The sequence below is a fragment of the Phyllobates terribilis genome, unplaced genomic scaffold (genome assembly GCF_046119375.1).
Source record: "Phyllobates terribilis strain yellow unplaced genomic scaffold, ASM4611937v1 Scaffold_3__8_contigs__length_932513732, whole genome shotgun sequence".
NCBI classification, from domain to species: Eukaryota; Metazoa; Chordata; class Amphibia; order Anura; family Dendrobatidae; genus Phyllobates; species Phyllobates terribilis.
Genome location: NW_027362763.1, coordinates 638,573,046 through 638,592,058, shown reverse-complemented (window position 1 = coordinate 638,592,058; position 19,013 = coordinate 638,573,046). Strand labels below are relative to the sequence as shown.

At 58.3% G+C, this 19,013-nt stretch overlaps 1 protein-coding gene across 3 annotated transcripts in view; it reads right to left on the bottom strand.

Annotated features, from left to right (window-relative positions):
• LOC141257245 (kinesin light chain 1-like) overlaps positions 1-15,048 on the bottom strand; it is a 78,170-nt gene extending 63,122 nt beyond the window's left edge. For 2 of the 3 annotated variants that reach the window (XM_073671578.1, XM_073671577.1), the window contains exon 1: positions 6,668-6,815. In XM_073671578.1, the coding sequence (XP_073527679.1) occupies positions 6,668-6,724 (57 nt within the window). In that variant the 5' untranslated portion in view covers positions 6,725-6,815. Of the gene's footprint in view, positions 1-6,667; positions 6,816-14,946 lie in introns of those variants that run through there. The other variant, XM_073671575.1, reaches the window with a different exon arrangement.
• Positions 15,049-19,013: the final 3,965 nt, after the last annotated feature.

The window sequence follows — 19,013 nt, the reverse complement described above, 5'->3', positions numbered from 1 at the left end:
GACAGACACAGAAACAAGGGGGGGGGGAGGAGTCATCATCAGCGACATGTCCTGAGACACAGAAACAAGGGGGGGGTCATCATCAGTGACAGGTCCTGATACACAAAGGGGGGGGGGTCATCATCAGTGACAGGTCCTGATGCACAGAAACAAGCGGGGAGGTCATCTTCAGTGACAGGTCCTGAGATACAGAAACAAGGGGGGGGTCATCATCAGTGACAGGTCCTGAGACACAGAAACAAGGGGGGGGGTCATCATCAGTGACAGGTCCTGAGACACAGAAAAATGGGGGGGGTCATCATCAGTGACAGGTCCTGAGACACAGAAAAATGGGGGGGGGGTCATCATCAGTGACAGGTCCTGAGACACAGAAACAAGGGGGGGGGTGTCATCATCAGTGACAGGTCCTGAGACACAGAAACAAGGGGGGGGTCATCATCAGTGACAGGTCCTGAGACACAGAAACAAGGGGGGGGTCATCATCCGTGACAGGTCCTGAGACACAGAAACAAGGGGGGGGTCATCATCCGTGACAGGTCCTGAGACACAGAAACAAGGGGGGGGTCATCATCCGTGACAGGTCCTGAGACACAGAAACAAGGGGGGGGTCATCATCCGTGACAGGTCCTGAGACACAGAAACAAGGGGGGGGGGCATCATCAGTGACAGGTCCTGAGACACAGAAAGATGGGGGGGGGTCATCATCAGTAACAGGTCCTGAGACACAGAAACATGGGGGGGGTCATCATCAGTGACAGGTCCTGAGACACAGAAACATGGGGGGGTCATCATCAGTGACAGGTCCAGAGACACAGAAACAAGAGGGGGGGGTCATCATGAGTGACAGGTCCTGAGACACAGAAACAAGGGGGGGGTGTCATCATCAGTGACAGGTCCTGAGACACAGAAACAAGGGGGGGGTCATCATCAGTGACAAGTCCTGAGACAGAGAAACAAAGGGGGGGGTCATCATCAGTGACAGGTCCTGAGACACAGAAACAAGGGGGGGGTCATCATTAGTGACAGGTCCTGAGACACAGAAACAAGGGTGGGGGGTCATCATCAGTGACAGGTCCTGAGACACAGAAACAAGGGGGGGGCTCATCATTAGTGACATGTCCTGAGACACAGAAACAAGGTGGGGGGGGTCATCATCAGTGACATGTCCTGAGACACAGAAACAAGGTGGGGGGGGTCATCATCAGTGACAGGTCCTGAGACACAGAAACAAGGGGGGGGTTATCATTAGTGACAGGTCCTGAGACACAGAAACAAGGGGGGGTCATCATCAGTGACAGGTCCTGAGACACAGAAACAAGGGGGGGGGGTCATCATCAGTGACAGGTACTGAGGCAAAGAAACAAGGGGGGGGGGTCATCATCAGTGACAGGTCCTGAGGCACAGAAACAAGGGGGGGGTCATCATCAGTGACAGGTCCTGAGGCACAGAAACAAGAGGGGGGGGGGGCTCATCATCAGTGACAGGTCCTGAGACACAGAAACAAGGGGGGGGGGGTCATCAGTGACAGGTCCTGAGACACAGAAACAAGGGGGGGTCATCAGTGACAGGTCCTGAGACACAGAAACAAGGGGGGGGGTCATCATCAGTGACAGGTCCTGAGACACAGAAACAAGGGGGGGGGGGGGGGGTCATCATCAGTGACAGGTCCTGAGGCACAGAAACAAGGGGGGGGTCATCATCAGTGTCAGGTCCTGAGACACAGAAACAAGGGGGGGTGGTCATCATCAGTGACAGGTCCAGAGAAACAGAAACAAGGGGGGGGGGGGTCATCATCAGTGACAGATCCTGAGGCACAGAAACAAGGGGGGGGGGTCATCATCAGTGACAGGTCCTGAGGCACAGAAACAAGGGGGGGGGGTCATCATCAGTGACAGGTCCTGATACACAGAAACAAGGGGGGGGGGGGTCATCATCAGTGACAGGTCCTGAGACACAGAAACAAGGGGGGGGGCATCATCAGTGACAGGTCCTGAGATACAGAAACAAGGGGGGGGGGGTCATCATCAGTGACAGGTCCTGAGACACAAACAAGGGGGGGGCATCATCAGTGACAGGTCCTGAGACACAGAAACATGGGGGGGGGTCATCATCAGTGACAGGTCCTGAGACACAGAAACATGGGGGGGGTCATCATCAGCGACAGGTCCTGAGACACAGAAACAATGGGGGGGGGGGTCATCATCAGCGACAGGTCCTGAGACACAGAAATAAGTGTGGGGGGGTCATCATCAGCGACAGGTCCTGAGACACAGAAATAAGGGGGGGGGGGTCATCATCAGCGACAGGTCCTGAGACACAGAAACAGGGGGGGGGTCATCATCAGTGACAGGGCCTGAGACACAGAAACAAGGGGGGGGGGTCATCATCAGTGACAGTTCCTGAGACACAGAAACAAGGGGGGGGGTCATCATCAGTGACAGGTCCTGAGACACAGAAACAAGGGGGGGTCATCATCAGTGACAGGTCCTGAGACACAGAAGCAAGGGGGGGGGGGGGGGGGGGGGAGTCATCATCAGCGACAGGTCCTGAGACACAGAAACAAGGGGGGTCATCATCAGTGACAGGTCCTGAAACACAGAAACAAGGGGGGGGGGTCATCATCAGTGACAGGTCCTGAGGCACAGAAACAAGCGGGGAGGTCATCTTCAGTGACAGGTCCTGAGATACAGAAACAAGGGGGGGGTCATCATCAGTGACAGGTCCTGAGACACAGAAACAAGGGGGGGGGGTCATCATCAGTGACAGGTCCTGAGACACAGAAACAAGGGGGGGGCCCATCATCAGTGACAGGTCCTGAGACACAGAAAGATGGGGGGGGGTCATCATCAGTGACAGGTCATGAGACACAGAAAAATGTGGGGGGTCATCATCAGTGACAGGTTCTGAGACACAGAAACATGGGGGGGGTCATCATCAGTGACAGGTCCAGAGACACAGAAACAAGGGGGGGGTCATCATGAGTGACAGGTCCTGAGACACAGAAACAAGGGGGGGTGTCATCATCAGTGACAGGTCCTGAGACACAGAAACAAGGGGGGGGTCATCATCAGTGACAGGTCCTGAGACACAGAAACAAGGGGGGAGGGTCATCATCCGTGACAGGTCCTGAGACACAGAAACAAGGGGGGGGCCATCATCAGTGACAGGTCCTGAGACACAGAAAGATGGGGGGGGGGTCATCATCAGTGACAGGTCCTGAGACACAGAAACATGGGGGGGGTCATCATCAGTGACAGGTCCTGAGACACAGAAACATGGGGGGGGGGGTCATCATCAGTGACAGGTCCTGAGACACAGAAACATGGGGGGGGTCATCATCAGTGACAGGTCCAGAGACACAGAAACAAGGGGGGGGGGTCATCATGAGTGACAGGTCCTGAGACACAGAAACAAGGGGGGGGGTCATCATCAGTGACAGGTCCTGAGACACAGAAACAAGGGGGGGGGATCATCATCCGTGACAGGTCCTGAGACACAGAAACAAGGGGGGGGGGTCATTACCAGTGATAGGTCCTGAGACACAGAAACAAGGGGGGGGGGTCATCATCAGTGACAGGTCCTGAGGCACAGAAACAAGGGGGGGGGGTCATCATCAGTGACAGGTCCTGATACACAGAAACAAGGGGGGGGGGTCATCATCAGTGACAGGTCCTGAGATAAAGAAACAAGGGGGGGGGTCATCATTAGTGACAGGTCCTGAGACACAGAAACAAGGGGGGGGTCATCATCAGTGACAGGTCCTGAGACACAGAAACAAGGGGGGGGGGTCATCATCAGTGACAGGTCCTGAGACACAGAAACAAGGGGGGGGTTCATCATCAGCGACAGGTCCTGAGATACAGAAACAAGAGGGGGGGGTCATCATCAGTGACAGGTCCTGAGATACAGAAACAAGAGGGGGGGGGGTCATCATCAGTGACAGGTCCTGAGACACAGAAACAAGGGGGGGGGGTCATCATCAGTGACAGGTCCTGAGACACAGAAAGATGGGGGGGGGGCATCATCAGTGACAGGTCCTGAGACACAGAAAGATGGGGAGGGGGGTCATCATCAGTGACAGGTCCTGAGACACAGAAACATGGGGGGAGGTCATCATCAGTGACAGGTCCACAGACACAGAAACAAGGGGGGGGGGTCATCATGAGTGACAGGTCCTGAGACACAGAAACAAGGGGGGGGTCATCATCAGTGACAGGTCCTGAGACACAGAAACAAGGGGGGGGGTCATCATCAGTGACAGGTCCTGAGACACAGAAACAAGGGGGGGGGTCATCATCAGTGACAGGTCCTGAGACACAGAAACAAGGGGGGGGGGTCATCATCAGTGACAGGTCCTGAGACACAGAAACAAGGGGGGGGGGGGTCATTACCAGTGACAGGTCCTGAGACACAGAAACAAGGGGGGGGTCATCATTAGTGACAGTTCCTGAGACACAGAAACAAGGGGGGGGGTCATCATCAGTGACAGGTCCTGAGACACAGAAACAAGGGGGGGGTCATCATCAGTGACAGGTCCTGAGACACAGAAACAGGGGGGGGGGTCATCATCAGTGACAGGTCCTGAAACACAGAAACAAGGGGGTTGGGTCATCATCAGTGACAGGTCCTGAGATACAGAAACAAGGGGGGGGTTATCATTAGTGACAGGTCCTGAGACACAGAAACAAGGGGGGGTCATCATCAGTGACAGGTCCTGAGACACAGAAACAAGGGGGGGGTCATCATCAGTGACAGGTCCTGAGACACAGAAACAAGGGGGGGGGTCATCATCAGTGACAGGTCCTGAGACACAGAAACAGGGGGGGGGGGGTCATCATCAGTGACAGGTCCTGAAACACAGAAACAAGGGGGTTGGGTCATCATCAGTGACAGGTCCTGAGATACAGAAACAAGGGGGGGGGTTATCATCAGTGACAGGTCCTGAGACACAGAAACAAGGGGGGGGGTCATCATCAGTGACAGGTCCTGAGACACAGAAACAGGGGGGGGGGGTCATCATCAGTGACAGGTCCTGAGATACAGAAACAAGGGGGGGGGTCATCATCAGTGACAGGTCCTGAGACACAGAAACAAGGGGGGGGTCATCATCAGTGACAGGTCCTGAGACACAGAAACAGGGGGGGGGGGGGTCATCATCAGTGACAGGTCCTGAAACACAGAAACAAGGGGGTTGGGTCATCATCAGTGACAGGTCCTGAGATACAGAAACAAGGGGGGGTCATCATCAGTGACAGGTCCTGAGACACAGGAACAAGGGGGGGGGGGTCATTACCAGTGACAGGTCCTGAGACACAGAAACAAGGGGGGGGTCATCATTAGTGACAGTTCCTGAGACACAGAAACAAGGGGGGGGGTCATCATCAGTGACAGGTCCTGAGACACAGAAACAAGGGGGGGGTCATCATCAGTGACAGGTCCTGAGACACAGAAACAGGGGGGGGGGGTCATTATCAGTGACAGGTCCTGAAACACAGAAACAAGGGGGTTGGGTCATCATCAGTGACAGGTCCTGAGATACAGAAACAAGGGGGGGGGGGTTATCATCAGTGACAGGTCCTGAGACACAGAAACAAGGGGGGGTCATCATCAGTGACAGGTCCTCAGACACAGAAACAAGGGGGGGTCATCATCAGTGACAGGTCCTCAGACACAGAAACAAAGGGGGGGGGTCATCATTAGTGACAGGTCCTGAGACACAGGAACAATGGGGGGAGGGTCATCATTAGTGACAGGTCCTGAGACACAGAAACAAGGGGGGGGGGGGCATCATTAGTGACAGGTCCTGAGACACAGAAACAAGGGGGGGGGTCATCATCAGTGACAGGTCCTGAGACACAGAAACAAGGGGGGGGGTCATCATCAGTGACAGGTCCTGAGACACAGAAACAAGGGGGGGGGTCATCGTCAGTGACAGGTCCTGAGACACAGAAACAAGGGGGGGGGGTCATCGTCAGTGACAGGTCCTGAGACACAGAAACAAGGGGGGGGGTCATCATCAGTAACAGGTCCTGAGACACAGAAACAAGGGGGGGGTCATCGTCAGTGACAGGTCCTGAGACACAGAAACAAGGGGGGGGTCATCTTCAGTGACAGGTTCTGAGACACAGAAACAAGGGGGGGTCATCATCAGTGACAGGTCCAGAGGCACAGAAAAATGGGGGGGGTCATCATCAGTGACAGGTCCTGAGACACAGAAAAATGGGGAAGGGGGTGTCATCATCAGTGACAGGTCCTGAGACACAGAAACAAAGGGGGGGGTCACCATCAGTGACAGGTCCTGAGACACAGAAACAAGGGGGGGGGGTCATCATCAGTGACAGGTCCTGAGACACAGAAACAAGGGGGGGTTGGGAGAGCAGTGTGTACAGGACTCACCCACAACAGGAATCCCTGAGATACCGCAATGACCAGACACAGAATGTAGGAACAACTATCATCACCATCATCAGTCCAACTACCACACCACTGAGGAGCAGTGCTGCACACCGTGTCCTCATCTATTAGCACCAGCATTAGAAGGCAGCCCCCCAGGACCACAAGTCACTACCCCACCCACTGCAGGAGCCGGGGGTCTCCAGTGATTGCCGCAGGCTGCAGCATCCTCCCTCACACGTGTCACTACCGGCAGTCTGGGAGTCACACTCACCTCACACCAGGACTGCGGGGGGGTGCACAGGTGGGCTCCTGCTGCCTCTGGGAACATGGAGCCCAACGTCACTGCAGAGACCACCTGAGCAGTGAGGGGATGAGCAATGCAGGACAGAAACCGCCCCTCCTCCGCAGCTTCCTGTGCAGTCACCGCCCCACCCCCTCCAGCAAAAGGTCCCTCAGCAGCAGCACATGGCCAGTCCCTGACAGTCCCTGCACCCAGCAAATGTACAGACTGCCAGCCCCCGACAGTCCCTGCACCCTGCAAATGTACAGACTGTCAGCCCCCGACAGTCACTGCACCCAGCAAATGTACAGACTGCCAGCCCCCGACAGTCACTGCAAAGGGCAAATTTCCACACTGCCAGCCCCCGACAGTCACTGAACCCTGCAAATGTACAGACTGCCAGCCCCCGACAGTCACTGCACCCGGCAAATGTCCACACTGCCAGCCACCGACAGTCACTGCACCCGGCAAATGAACAGACTGCCAGCCCCCCGACAGTCCCTGCACCGGGCAAATGTACAGACTGCCAGTCCCCGACAGTCCCTGCACCTGGCAAATGTACAGACTGCCAGCCCCCGACAGTCCCTGCACCAGGCAAATGTACAGACTGCCAGTCCCTGACAGTCCCTGCACCTGGCAAATGTAAAGACTGCCAGCCCCCGACAGAAACTGCACCGGGCAAATGTCCACACTGCCAGCCCCCGACAGTCACTGCACCCGGCAAATGTACAGACTGCCAGCCCCCGACAGTCACTGCACCCGGCAAATGTCCACAATGCCAGCCCCCGACAGTCACTGCACCCGGCAAATGTACAGACTGCCAGCCCCCGACAGTCACTGCACCCTGCAAATGTACACACTGCCAGCCCCCGACAGTCACTGCACCCGGCAAATGTCCACACTGCCAGCACCCGACAGTCACTGCACCCGGCAAATGTCCACACTGCCAGCCCCCGACAGTCACTGCACCCGGCAAATGTCCACACTGCCAGCCCCCGACAGTCACTGCACCCGGCAAATGTCCACACTGCCAGCCCCCGACAGTCACTGCACCCGGCAAATGTCCACACTGCCAGCACCCGACAGTCACTGCACCCGGCAAATGTCCACACTGCCAGTCCCCGACAGTCCCTGCACCCGGCAAATGTCCACACTGCCAGCCCCCGACAGTCCCTGCACCCGGCAAATGTCCACACTGCCAGTCCCCGACAGTCCCTGCACCCGGCAAATGTACAGACTGCCAGTCCCCGACAGTCACTGCACCGGGCAAATGTACAGACTGCCAGTCCCCGACAGTCACTGCACCCTACAAATGTCCACACTGCCAGCCCCCGACAGTCACTGCACCGGGCAAATGTACACACTGCCAGCCCCCGACAGTCACTGCACCGGGCAAATGTACACACTGCCAGCCCCCGACAGTCACTGCACCGGGCAAATGTACACACTGCCAGCCCCCGACAGTCACTGCACCGGGCAAATGTACACACTGCCAGCCCCCGACAGTCACTGCACCGGGCAAATGTACACACTGCCAGCCCCCGACAGTCACTGCATCGGGCAAATGTACACACTGCCAGCCCTCGACAGTCCCTGCACCCGGCAAATGTACACACTGCCAGCCCTCGACAGTCACTGCAACGGGAAAACGTCCACACTGACAGCCCCCGACAGTCACTGCACCGGGCAAATGTACAGACTGCCAGCCCCCGACAGTCACTGCACCGGCCAAATGTACAGACTGCCAGTCCCGGACAGTCACTGCACCCAGCAAATGTCCACACTGCCAGCCCCAGACAGTCACTGCACCCGGCAATTGTCCACACTGCCAGTCCCCGACAGTCCCTGCACCCTGCAAATGTACACACTGCCAGCCCCCGACAGTCCCTGCACCGGGCAAATGTACAGACTGCCAGCCCCCGACAGTCACTGCACCGGGCAAATGTCCACACTGCCAGCCCCCGACAGTCACTGCACCCGGCAAATGTCCACACTGCCAGCCCCCGACAGTCACTGCACCCGGCAAATGTCCACACTGCCAGCCCCCGACAGTCACTGCACCCGGCAAATGTCCACACTGCCAGCCCCCGACAGTCACTGCACCCTGCAAATGTACAGACTGCCAGCCCCCGACAGTCACTGCACCCGGCAAATGTACACACTGCCAGCCTCCGACAGTCCCTGCACCCGGCAAATGTACACACTGCCAGCCCCCGACAGTCCCTGCACCCTGCAAATGTACAGACTGCCAGCCCCCGACAGTCACTGCACCCTGCAAATGTACAGACTGCCAGCCCCCGACAGTCACTGCACCCGGCAAATGTACAGACTGCCAGCCCCCGACAGTCACTGCACCCGGCAAATGTACAGACTGCCAGCCCCCGACAGTCACTGCACCCGGCAAATGTACAGACTGCCAGCCCCCGACAGTCACTGCACCCGGCAAATGTACAGACTGCCAGCCCCCGACAGTCACTGCACCCGGCAAATGTACAGACTGCCAGCCTCCGACAGTCACTGCACCCGGCAAATGTACAGACTGCCAGCCCCCGACAGTCACTGCACCCGGCAAATGTACAGACTGCCAGCCCCCGACAGTCACTGCACCCGGCAAATGTACAGACTGCCAGCCTCAGACAGTCACTGCACCCGGCAAATGTACAGACTGCCAGCCCCAGACAGTCACTGCACCCTGCAAATGTACACACTGCCAGCCCCCGACAGTCACTGCACCCTGCAAATGTACAGACTGCCAGCCCCCGACAGTCACTGCACCGGGCAAATGTACAGACTGCCAGCCCCCGACAGTCACTGCACCGGGCAAATGTACAGACTGCCAGCCCCCGACATTCACTGCACCCGGCAAATGTACAGACTGCCAGCCCCCGACAGTCACTGCACCCTGCAAATGTACAGACTGCCAGCCCCCGACAGTCACTGCACCCTGCAAATGTACAGACTGCCAGCCCCCGACAGTCACTGCACCCGGCAAATGTACAGACTGCCAGCCCCCGACAGTCACTGCACCCGGCAAATGTACAGACTGCCAGCCCCCGACAGTCACTGCACCCGGCAAATGTACACACTGCCAGCCCCCGACAGTCACTGCACCCTGCAAATGTACACACTGCCAGCCCCCGACAGTCACTGCACCCGGCAAATGTACACACTGCCAGCCCCCGACAGTCACTGCACCCGGCAAATGTACACACTGCCAGCCCCCGACAGTCACTGCACCCGGCAAATGTCCACACTGCCAGCCCCCGACAGTCACTGCACCCGGCAAATGTCCAGACTGCCAGCCCCCGACAGTCACTGCACCCGGCAAATGTCCAGACTGCCAGCCCCCGACAGTCACTGCACCCGGCAAATGTCCACACTGCCAGCCCCCGACAATCACTGCACCCGGCAAATGTACAGACTGCCAGCCCCCGACAGTCACTGCACCCGGCAAATGTACAGACTGCCAGCCCCCGACAGTCACTGCACCCTGCAAATGTACAGACTGCCAGCCCCCGACAGTCACTGCACCCTGCAAATGTACAGACTGCCAGCCCCCGACAGTCACTGCACCCGGCAAATGTCCACACTGCCAGCCCCCGACAGTCACTGCACCCGGCAAATGTACACACTGCCAGCCCCCGACAGTCACTGCACCCTGCAAATGTACACACTGCCAGCCCCCGACAGTCACTGCACCCGGCAAATGTACACACTGCCAGCCCCCGACAGTCACTGCACCCGGCAAATGTCCAGACTGCCAGCCCCCGACAGTCACTGCACCCGGCAAATGTCCAGACTGCCAGCCCCCGACAGTCACTGCACCCGGCAAATGTCCAGACTGCCAGCCCCCGACAGTCACTGCACCCGGCAAATGTCCAGACTGCCAGCCCCCGACAATCACTGCACCCGGCAAATGTACAGACTGCCAGCCCCCGACAGTCACTGCACCCGGCAAATGTACAGACTGCCAGCCCCCGACAGTCACTGCACCCGGCAAATGTACAGACTGCCAGCCCCCGACAGTCACTGCACCCTGCAAATGTACAGACTACCAGCCCCCGACAGTCACTGCACCCGGCAAATGTACACACTGCCAGCCCCCGACAGTCCCTGCACCCTGCAAATGTCCACACTGCCAGCCCCCGACAGTCACTGCACCCGGCAAATGTACAGACTGCCAGCCCCCGACAGTCACTGCACCTGGCAAATGTCCACACTGCCAGCCCCCGACAGTCACTGCACCCGGCAAATGTACAGACTGCCAGCCCCCGACAGTCACTGCACCCGGCAAATGTCCACACTGCCAGCCCCCGACAGTCACTGCACCCGGCAAATGTACAGACTGCCAGCCCCCGACAGTCACTGCACCGGGCAAATGTACACACTGCCAGCCCCCGACAGTCACTGCACCGGGCAAATGTCCACACTGCCAGCTCCCGACAGTCACTGCACCGGGCAAATGTACACACTGCCAGCCCCCGACAGTCACTGCACCGGGCAAATGTACACACTGCCAGCCTCCGACAGTCACTGCACCGGGCAAATGTACACACTGCCAGCCTCCGACAGTCACTGCACCGGGCAAATGTACACACTGCCAGCCTCAGACAGTCACTGCACCGGGCAAATGTACAGACTGCCAGCCCCCGACAGTCACTGCACCCGGCAAATGTGCACACTGCCAGCCCCCGACAGTCACTGCACCGGGCAAATGTCCACACTGCCAGCCCCCGACAGTCACTGCACCGGGCAAATGTCCACACTGCCAGCCCCCGACAGTCACTGCACCAGGCAAATGTACAGACTGCCAGCCCCCGACAGTCACTGCACCCCGCAAATGTACACACTGCCAGCCCCCGACAGTCACTGCACCTCGCAAATGTACACACTGCCAGCCCCCGACAGTCACTGCACCCGGCAAATGTCCACACTGCCAGCCCCCGACAGTCACTGCACCGGGCAAATGTCCACACTGTCAGCCCCCGACAGTCACTGCACCCTGCAAATGTCCACACTGCCAGCCTCCGACAGTCACTGCACCGGGCAAATGTACACACTGCCAGCCTCAGACAGTCACTGCACCGGGCAAATGTACAGACTGCCAGCCCCCGACAGTCACTGCACCCGGCAAATGTGCACACTGCCAGCCCCCGACAGTCACTGCACCGGGCAAATGTCCACACTGCCAGCCCCCGACAGTCACTGCACCGGGTAAATGTCCACACTGCCAGCCCCCGACAGTCACTGCACCAGGCAAATGTCCACACTGCCAGCCCCCGACAGTCACTGCACCTCGCAAATGTACACACTGCCAGCCCCCGACAGTCACTGCACCCGGCAAATGTCCACACTGCCAGCCCCCGACAGTCACTGCACCGGGCAAATGTCCACACTGTCAGCCCCCGACAGTCACTGCACCCTGCAAATGTCCACACTGCCAGCCTCCGACAGTCACTGCACCGGGCAAATGTACACACTGCCAGCCTCAGACAGTCACTGCACCGGGCAAATGTACAGACTGCCAGCCCCCGACAGTCACTGCACCCGGCAAATGTGCACACTGCCAGCCCCCGACAGTCACTGCACCGGGCAAATGTCCACACTGCCAGCCCCCGACAGTCACTGCACCGGGTAAATGTCCACACTGCCAGCCCCCGACAGTCACTGCACCAGGCAAATGTCCACACTGCCAGCCCCCGACAGTCACTGCACCGGGCAAATGTACAGACTGCCAGCCCCCGACAGTCACTGCACCCGGCAAATGTGCACACTGCCAGCCCCCGACAGTCACTGCACCGGGCAAATGTCCACACTGCCAGCCCCCGACAGTCACTGCACCGGGCAAATGTCCACACTGCCAGCCCCCGACAGTCACTGCACCAGGCAAATGTACAGACTGCCAGCCCCCGACAGTCACTGCACCCCGCAAATGTACACACTGCCAGCCCCCGACAGTCACTGCACCTCGCAAATGTACACACTGCCAGCCCCCGACAGTCACTGCACCCGGCAAATGTCCACACTGCCAGCCCCCGACAGTCACTGCACCGGGCAAATGTCCACACTGTCAGCCCCCGACAGTCACTGCACCCTGCAAATGTCCACACTGCCAGCCTCCGACAGTCACTGCACCGGGCAAATGTACACACTGCCAGCCTCAGACAGTCACTGCACCGGGCAAATGTACAGACTGCCAGCCCCCGACAGTCACTGCACCCGGCAAATGTGCACACTGCCAGCCCCCGACAGTCACTGCACCGGGCAAATGTCCACACTGCCAGCCCCCGACAGTCACTGCACCGGGTAAATGTCCACACTGCCAGCCCCCGACAGTCACTGCACCAGGCAAATGTCCACACTGCCAGCCCCCGACAGTCACTGCACCGGGCAAATGTACAGACTGCCAGCCCCCGACAGTCACTGCACCGGGCAAATGTACAGACTGCCAGCCCCCGACAGTCACTGCACCGGGCAAATGTACACACTGCCAGCCCCCGACAGTCACTGCACCGGGCAAATGTCCACACTGCCAGCTCCCGACAGTCACTGCACCGGGCAAATGTACACACTGCCAGCCCCCGACAGTCACTGCACCGGGCAAATGTACACACTGCCAGCCTCCGACAGTCACTGCACCGGGCAAATGTACACACTGCCAGCCTCAGACAGTCACTGCACCGGGCAAATGTACAGACTGCCAGCCCCCGACAGTCACTGCACCCGGCAAATGTGCACACTGCCAGCCCCCGACAGTCACTGCACCGGGCAAATGTCCACACTGCCAGCCCCCGACAGTCACTGCACCGGGCAAATGTCCACACTGCCAGCCCCCGACAGTCACTGCACCAGGCAAATGTACAGACTGCCAGCCCCCGACAGTCACTGCACCCCGCAAATGTACACACTGCCAGCCCCCGACAGTCACTGCACCTCGCAAATGTACACACTGCCAGCCCCCGACAGTCACTGCACCCGGCAAATGTCCACACTGCCAGCCCCCGACAGTCACTGCACCGGGCAAATGTCCACACTGTCAGCCCCCGACAGTCACTGCACCCTGCAAATGTCCACACTGCCAGCCTCCGACAGTCACTGCACCGGGCAAATGTACACACTGCCAGCCTCAGACAGTCACTGCACCGGGCAAATGTACAGACTGCCAGCCCCCGACAGTCACTGCACCCGGCAAATGTGCACACTGCCAGCCCCCGACAGTCACTGCACCGGGCAAATGTCCACACTGCCAGCCCCCGACAGTCACTGCACCGGGCAAATGTCCACACTGCCAGCCCCCGACAGTCACTGCACCAGGCAAATGTACAGACTGCCAGCCCCCGACAGTCACTGCACCCCGCAAATGTACACACTGCCAGCCCCCGACAGTCACTGCACCTCGCAAATGTACACACTGCCAGCCCCCGACAGTCACTGCACCCGGCAAATGTCCACACTGCCAGTCCCCGACAGTCACTGCACCCCGCAAATGTCCACACTGCCAGCCCCCGACAGTCACTGCACCGGGCAAATGTCCACACTGCCAGCCCCCGACAGTCACTGCACCCGGCAAATGTACACACTGCCAGCCCCCGACAGTCACTGCACCCGGCAAATGTCCACACTGCCAGTCCCCGACAGTCACTGCACCCCGCAAATGTCCACACTGCCAGCCCCCGACAGTCACTGCACCGGGCAAATGTCCACACTGCCAGCCCCCGACAGTCACTGCACCCGGCAAATGTACACACTGCCAGCCCCCGACAGTCACTGCACCCGGCAAATGTCCACACTGCCAGCCCCCGACAGTCACTGCACCCGGCAAATGTCCACACTGCCAGCCCCCGACAGTCACTGCACCCGGCAAATGTCCACACTGTCAGCCCCCGACAGTCACTGCACCCTGCAAATGTCCACACACACAGTCGGGCTGTATACACACACACAGTCGGGCTGTATACACACACACAGTCGGGCTGTATACACACACAGTCGGGCTGTATACACACACACAGTCGGGCTGTATACACACACAGTCGGGCTGTATACACACACAGTCGGGCTGTATACATACAAAGTCAGGCTGTATACACACACATTCAGGCTGTATATACACACAGTGGGGCTGTATATACACACAGTGGGGCTGTATACACACAGTGATATATACAGTGGGGAGAACACGCACTGCACCTGGCACTGTGCACACAGTGGTCAGATACCGCACAGTTACCGCTGTGCACAGTACACACGGTCCGTCTGGTCGCTCTCACCTGTCGGGGTCGTGCTTTTCCGTCTTCCGGGTTCGCTCTGCAGCTCCACCGTGTTGTGACGCGCCCGGTCACGTGTTCGCAGCGTCCTGACGTCACTGCTCGCTATGCGTGTGACGTGCCTCGCCGCCATGGTGTCGTGGTCCTGGCTCCTCCTTTCCTCTGCTGATATTTACACGTGTGACTGTGCGGACACCGCCCCCTCGTGGCGAAGCCGAAACGTGACCAGGCTGCGGCCAGCCAGAAGGTGGAGTGTATGGGCTCCTGGGAGGCCCTGACTGTGAGAGCAGCTGCTGCCCCCTGCCAGTCACACCAAGCGCTGCAGAAAGTAGAGGAGGCCTCATGCTCCAGACTGTATACTCCTCACCGATCCCTGGATGTTCCCCCTCTGATCATCCAGTCACCACGGATCCCTGGATGTGCCCCCTCTGATCATCCAGTCCTCACCGATCCCTGGATGTGCCCCCTCTGATCATCCAGTCACCACGGATCCCTGGATGTGCCCCCTCTGATCATCCAGTCACCACGGATCCCTGGATGTGCCCCCTCTGATCATCCAGTCACCACGGATCCCTGGATGTGCTCCCTCTGATCATCCAGTCACCACGGATCCCTGGATGTGCCCCCTCTGATCATCCAGTCACCACCGATCCCTGGATGTGCTCCCTCTGATCATCCAGTCACCACGGATCCCTGGATGTGCCCCCTCTGATCATCCGGTCCTCACCGATCCCTGGATGTGCCCCCTCTGATCATCCGGTCCTCACCGATCCCTGGATGTGCCCCCTCTGATCATCCAGTCACCACGGATCCCTGGATGTGCTCCCTCTGATCATCCAGTCACCACGGATCCCTGGATGTGCCCCCTCTGATCATCCAGTCACCACCGATCCCTGGATGTGCCCCCTCTGATCATCCAGTCACCACGGATCCCTGGATGTGCTCCCTCTGATCATCCAGTCACCACGGATCCCTGGATGTGCTCCCTCTGATCATCCGGTCCTCACCGATTCCTGGATGTGCCCCCTCTGATCATCCAGTCACCACCGATCCCTGGATGTGCCCCCTCTGATCATCCAGTCACCACCGATCCCTGGATGTGCCCCCTCTGATCATCCAGTCACCACCGATCCCTGGATGTGCCCCCTCTGATCATCCAGTCATCAGAATTCCCTGGATGTGCCCCCTCTGATCATTCGGTCCTCACTGATCCCTGGATGTGCCCCCTCTGATCATCCAGTCCTCACCTATCCTGGATGTGCCCCCTCTGATCATCCAGTCATCACCGATCCCCTGAATGTGCTCCCTCTGATCATTTGGTCTTCACCGATCCCTGGATGTGCCCCCTCTGATCATCCAGTCATCACCGATCCCCTGGATGTGCCCCCTCTGATCATTCGGTCCTCACCGATCCCCTGGATGTGCCCCCTCTGATCATCCAGTCATCACCGATCCCTGGATGTGCCCCCTGTGATCATCCAGTCACAGTCGATCCCTGAATGTGCCCCCTCTGATTATCCAGTCCTCACCAATCCTTGGATGTTCTCCCTCTGATCATCCAGTCTTCACCGATCCCTGGATGTTCTCCCTCTGATGATCCAGTCATCACGATTCCCTGGATGTGCCCCCTCTGATCATCCAGTCATCACCGATCCCCTGGATGTGCCCCCTCTGATCATCCAGTCCGCACCGATCCCCTGGATTTGCCCCCTCTGATCATCCAGTCATCACCGATCCCCTGGATGTGCCCTCTCTGATAATCCAGTCATCACCGATCCCATGGATGTGCCCCCTGTGATCATCCGGTCCTCACTGATCCTGGATGTGCCCCCTCTGATCATCCAGTCATCACCGATTCCTGGATGTGCCCCCTCTGATCATCCAGTCATCACCAATCCCTGGATGTGCCCCCTCTGATCAACCAGTCATCACCGATCCTGGATGTGCCCCCTCTGATCATCCAGTCATCACCCATCCCCTGGATGTGCCCCCTCTGATCATCCGGTCATCACCGATCCTGGATGTGCCCCCTCTGATCATCCAGTCATCACCGATCCCTGGATGTGCCCCCTCTGATCATCCGGTCCTCACTGATCCTGGATGTGCCCCCTCTGATCATCCGGTCCTCACCGATCCCTGGATGTGCCCCCTCTGATCATCCAGTCATCACCGATCCCTGGATGTGCCCCCTGTGATCATCCAGTCACCACCAATCCCTAGATGTGCCCCCACTGATTATCCAGTCTTCACCGATCCATGGATGTGCCCCCTCTGATCATCCAGTCACAACCGATCCCTGAATATGCCCCCTCTGATCATCCAGTCCTCACTAATCCCTGGATGTTCTCCCTCTGATCATCCAGTCATCACCGATCCCTGGATGTGCCCCCTCTGATCATCCTGTCCTCACCGATCCTGGATGTGCCCCCTCTGATCATCCAGTCCTCACTGATCCCATGAATGTGCCCCCTGTGATCATCTAGTCCTCACCGATCCCTGGATGTGCCCCCTCTGATCATCCAATCACCTCCGATCCCTGGATGTGCCCCCTCTGATCATCCAGTCATCACCGATCCCTGGATGTGCCCCCTGTGATCATCCAGTCACCACCAATCCCTAGATGTGCCCCCACTGATTATCCAGTCTTCACCGATCCATGGATGTGCCCCCTCTGATCATCCAGTCACAACCGATCCCTGAATATGCCCCCTCTGATCATCCAGTCCTCACTAATCCCTGGATGTTCTCCCTCTGATCATCCAGTCATCACCGATCCCTGGATGTGCCCCCTCTGATCATCCTGTCCTCACCGATCCTGGATGTGCCCCCTCTGATCATCCAGTCCTCACTGATCCCATGAATGTGCCCCCTGTGATCATCTAGTCCTCACCGATCCCTGGATGTGCCCCCTCTGATCATCCAATCACCTCCGATCCCTGGATGTGCACCCTCTGATCATCCAGTCTCCACTGATCCCTGGATGTGCCCCCTCTGATCATCCAGTCTCCACTGATCCCTGGATGTGCCCCCTCTGATCATCTAGTGACCACTGATCCCTGGATGTGCTCCCTCTGATCATTCTATCATCACCGATCCCTGGATGTGCCCCCTCTGATCATCCAGTCATCACCGATTCCTGGATGTGCCCCCTCTGATCATCCCGTCATCACCGATCCCTGGATGTGCCCCCTCTGATCATCCGGTCCTCACCGATCCCTGGATGTGCCCCCTCTGATCAACCAGTCATCACCGATCCTGGATGTGCCCCCTTTGATCATCTAGTTATCACCGATCCTGGATGTGCCCCCTCTGATCATCCAGTCATCACCGATCCCCTGGATGTGCCCCCTCTGATCATCCGGTCATCACCGATCCTGGATGTGCCCCCTCTGATCATCCAGTCATCACCGATCCCTGGATGTGCCCCCTCTGATCATCCGGTCCTCACTGATCCTGGATGTGCCCCCTCTGATCATCCGGTCCTCACCAATCCCTGGATGTGCCCCCTCTGATCATCCAGTCATCACCGATCCCTGGATGTGCCCCCTCTGATCATCCAGTCACCACCAATCCCTAGATGTGCCCCCACTGATCATCCAGTCTTCACCGATCCATGGATGTGCCCCCTCTGATCATCCAGTCACAACCGATCCCTGAATATGCCCCCTCTGATCATCCAGTCCTCACTAATCCCTGGATGTTCTCCCTCTGATCATCCAGTCATCACCGATCCCTGGATGTGCCCCCTCTGATCATCCTGTCCTCACCGATCCTGGATGTGCCCCCTCTGATCATCCAGTCATCACCGATCCCTGGATGTGCCCCCTCTGATCATCCGGTCCTCACTGATCCTGGATGTGCCCCCTCTGATCATCCGGTCCTCACCGATCCCTGGATGTGCCCCCTCTGATCATCCAGTCATCACCGATCCCTGGATGTGCCCCCTCTGATCATCCAGTCACCACCAATCCCTCGATGTGCCCCCACTGATCATCCAGTCTTCACCGATCCCTGGATGTGCCCCCTCTGATCATCCGGTCACAACCGATCCCTGAATATGCCCCCTCTGA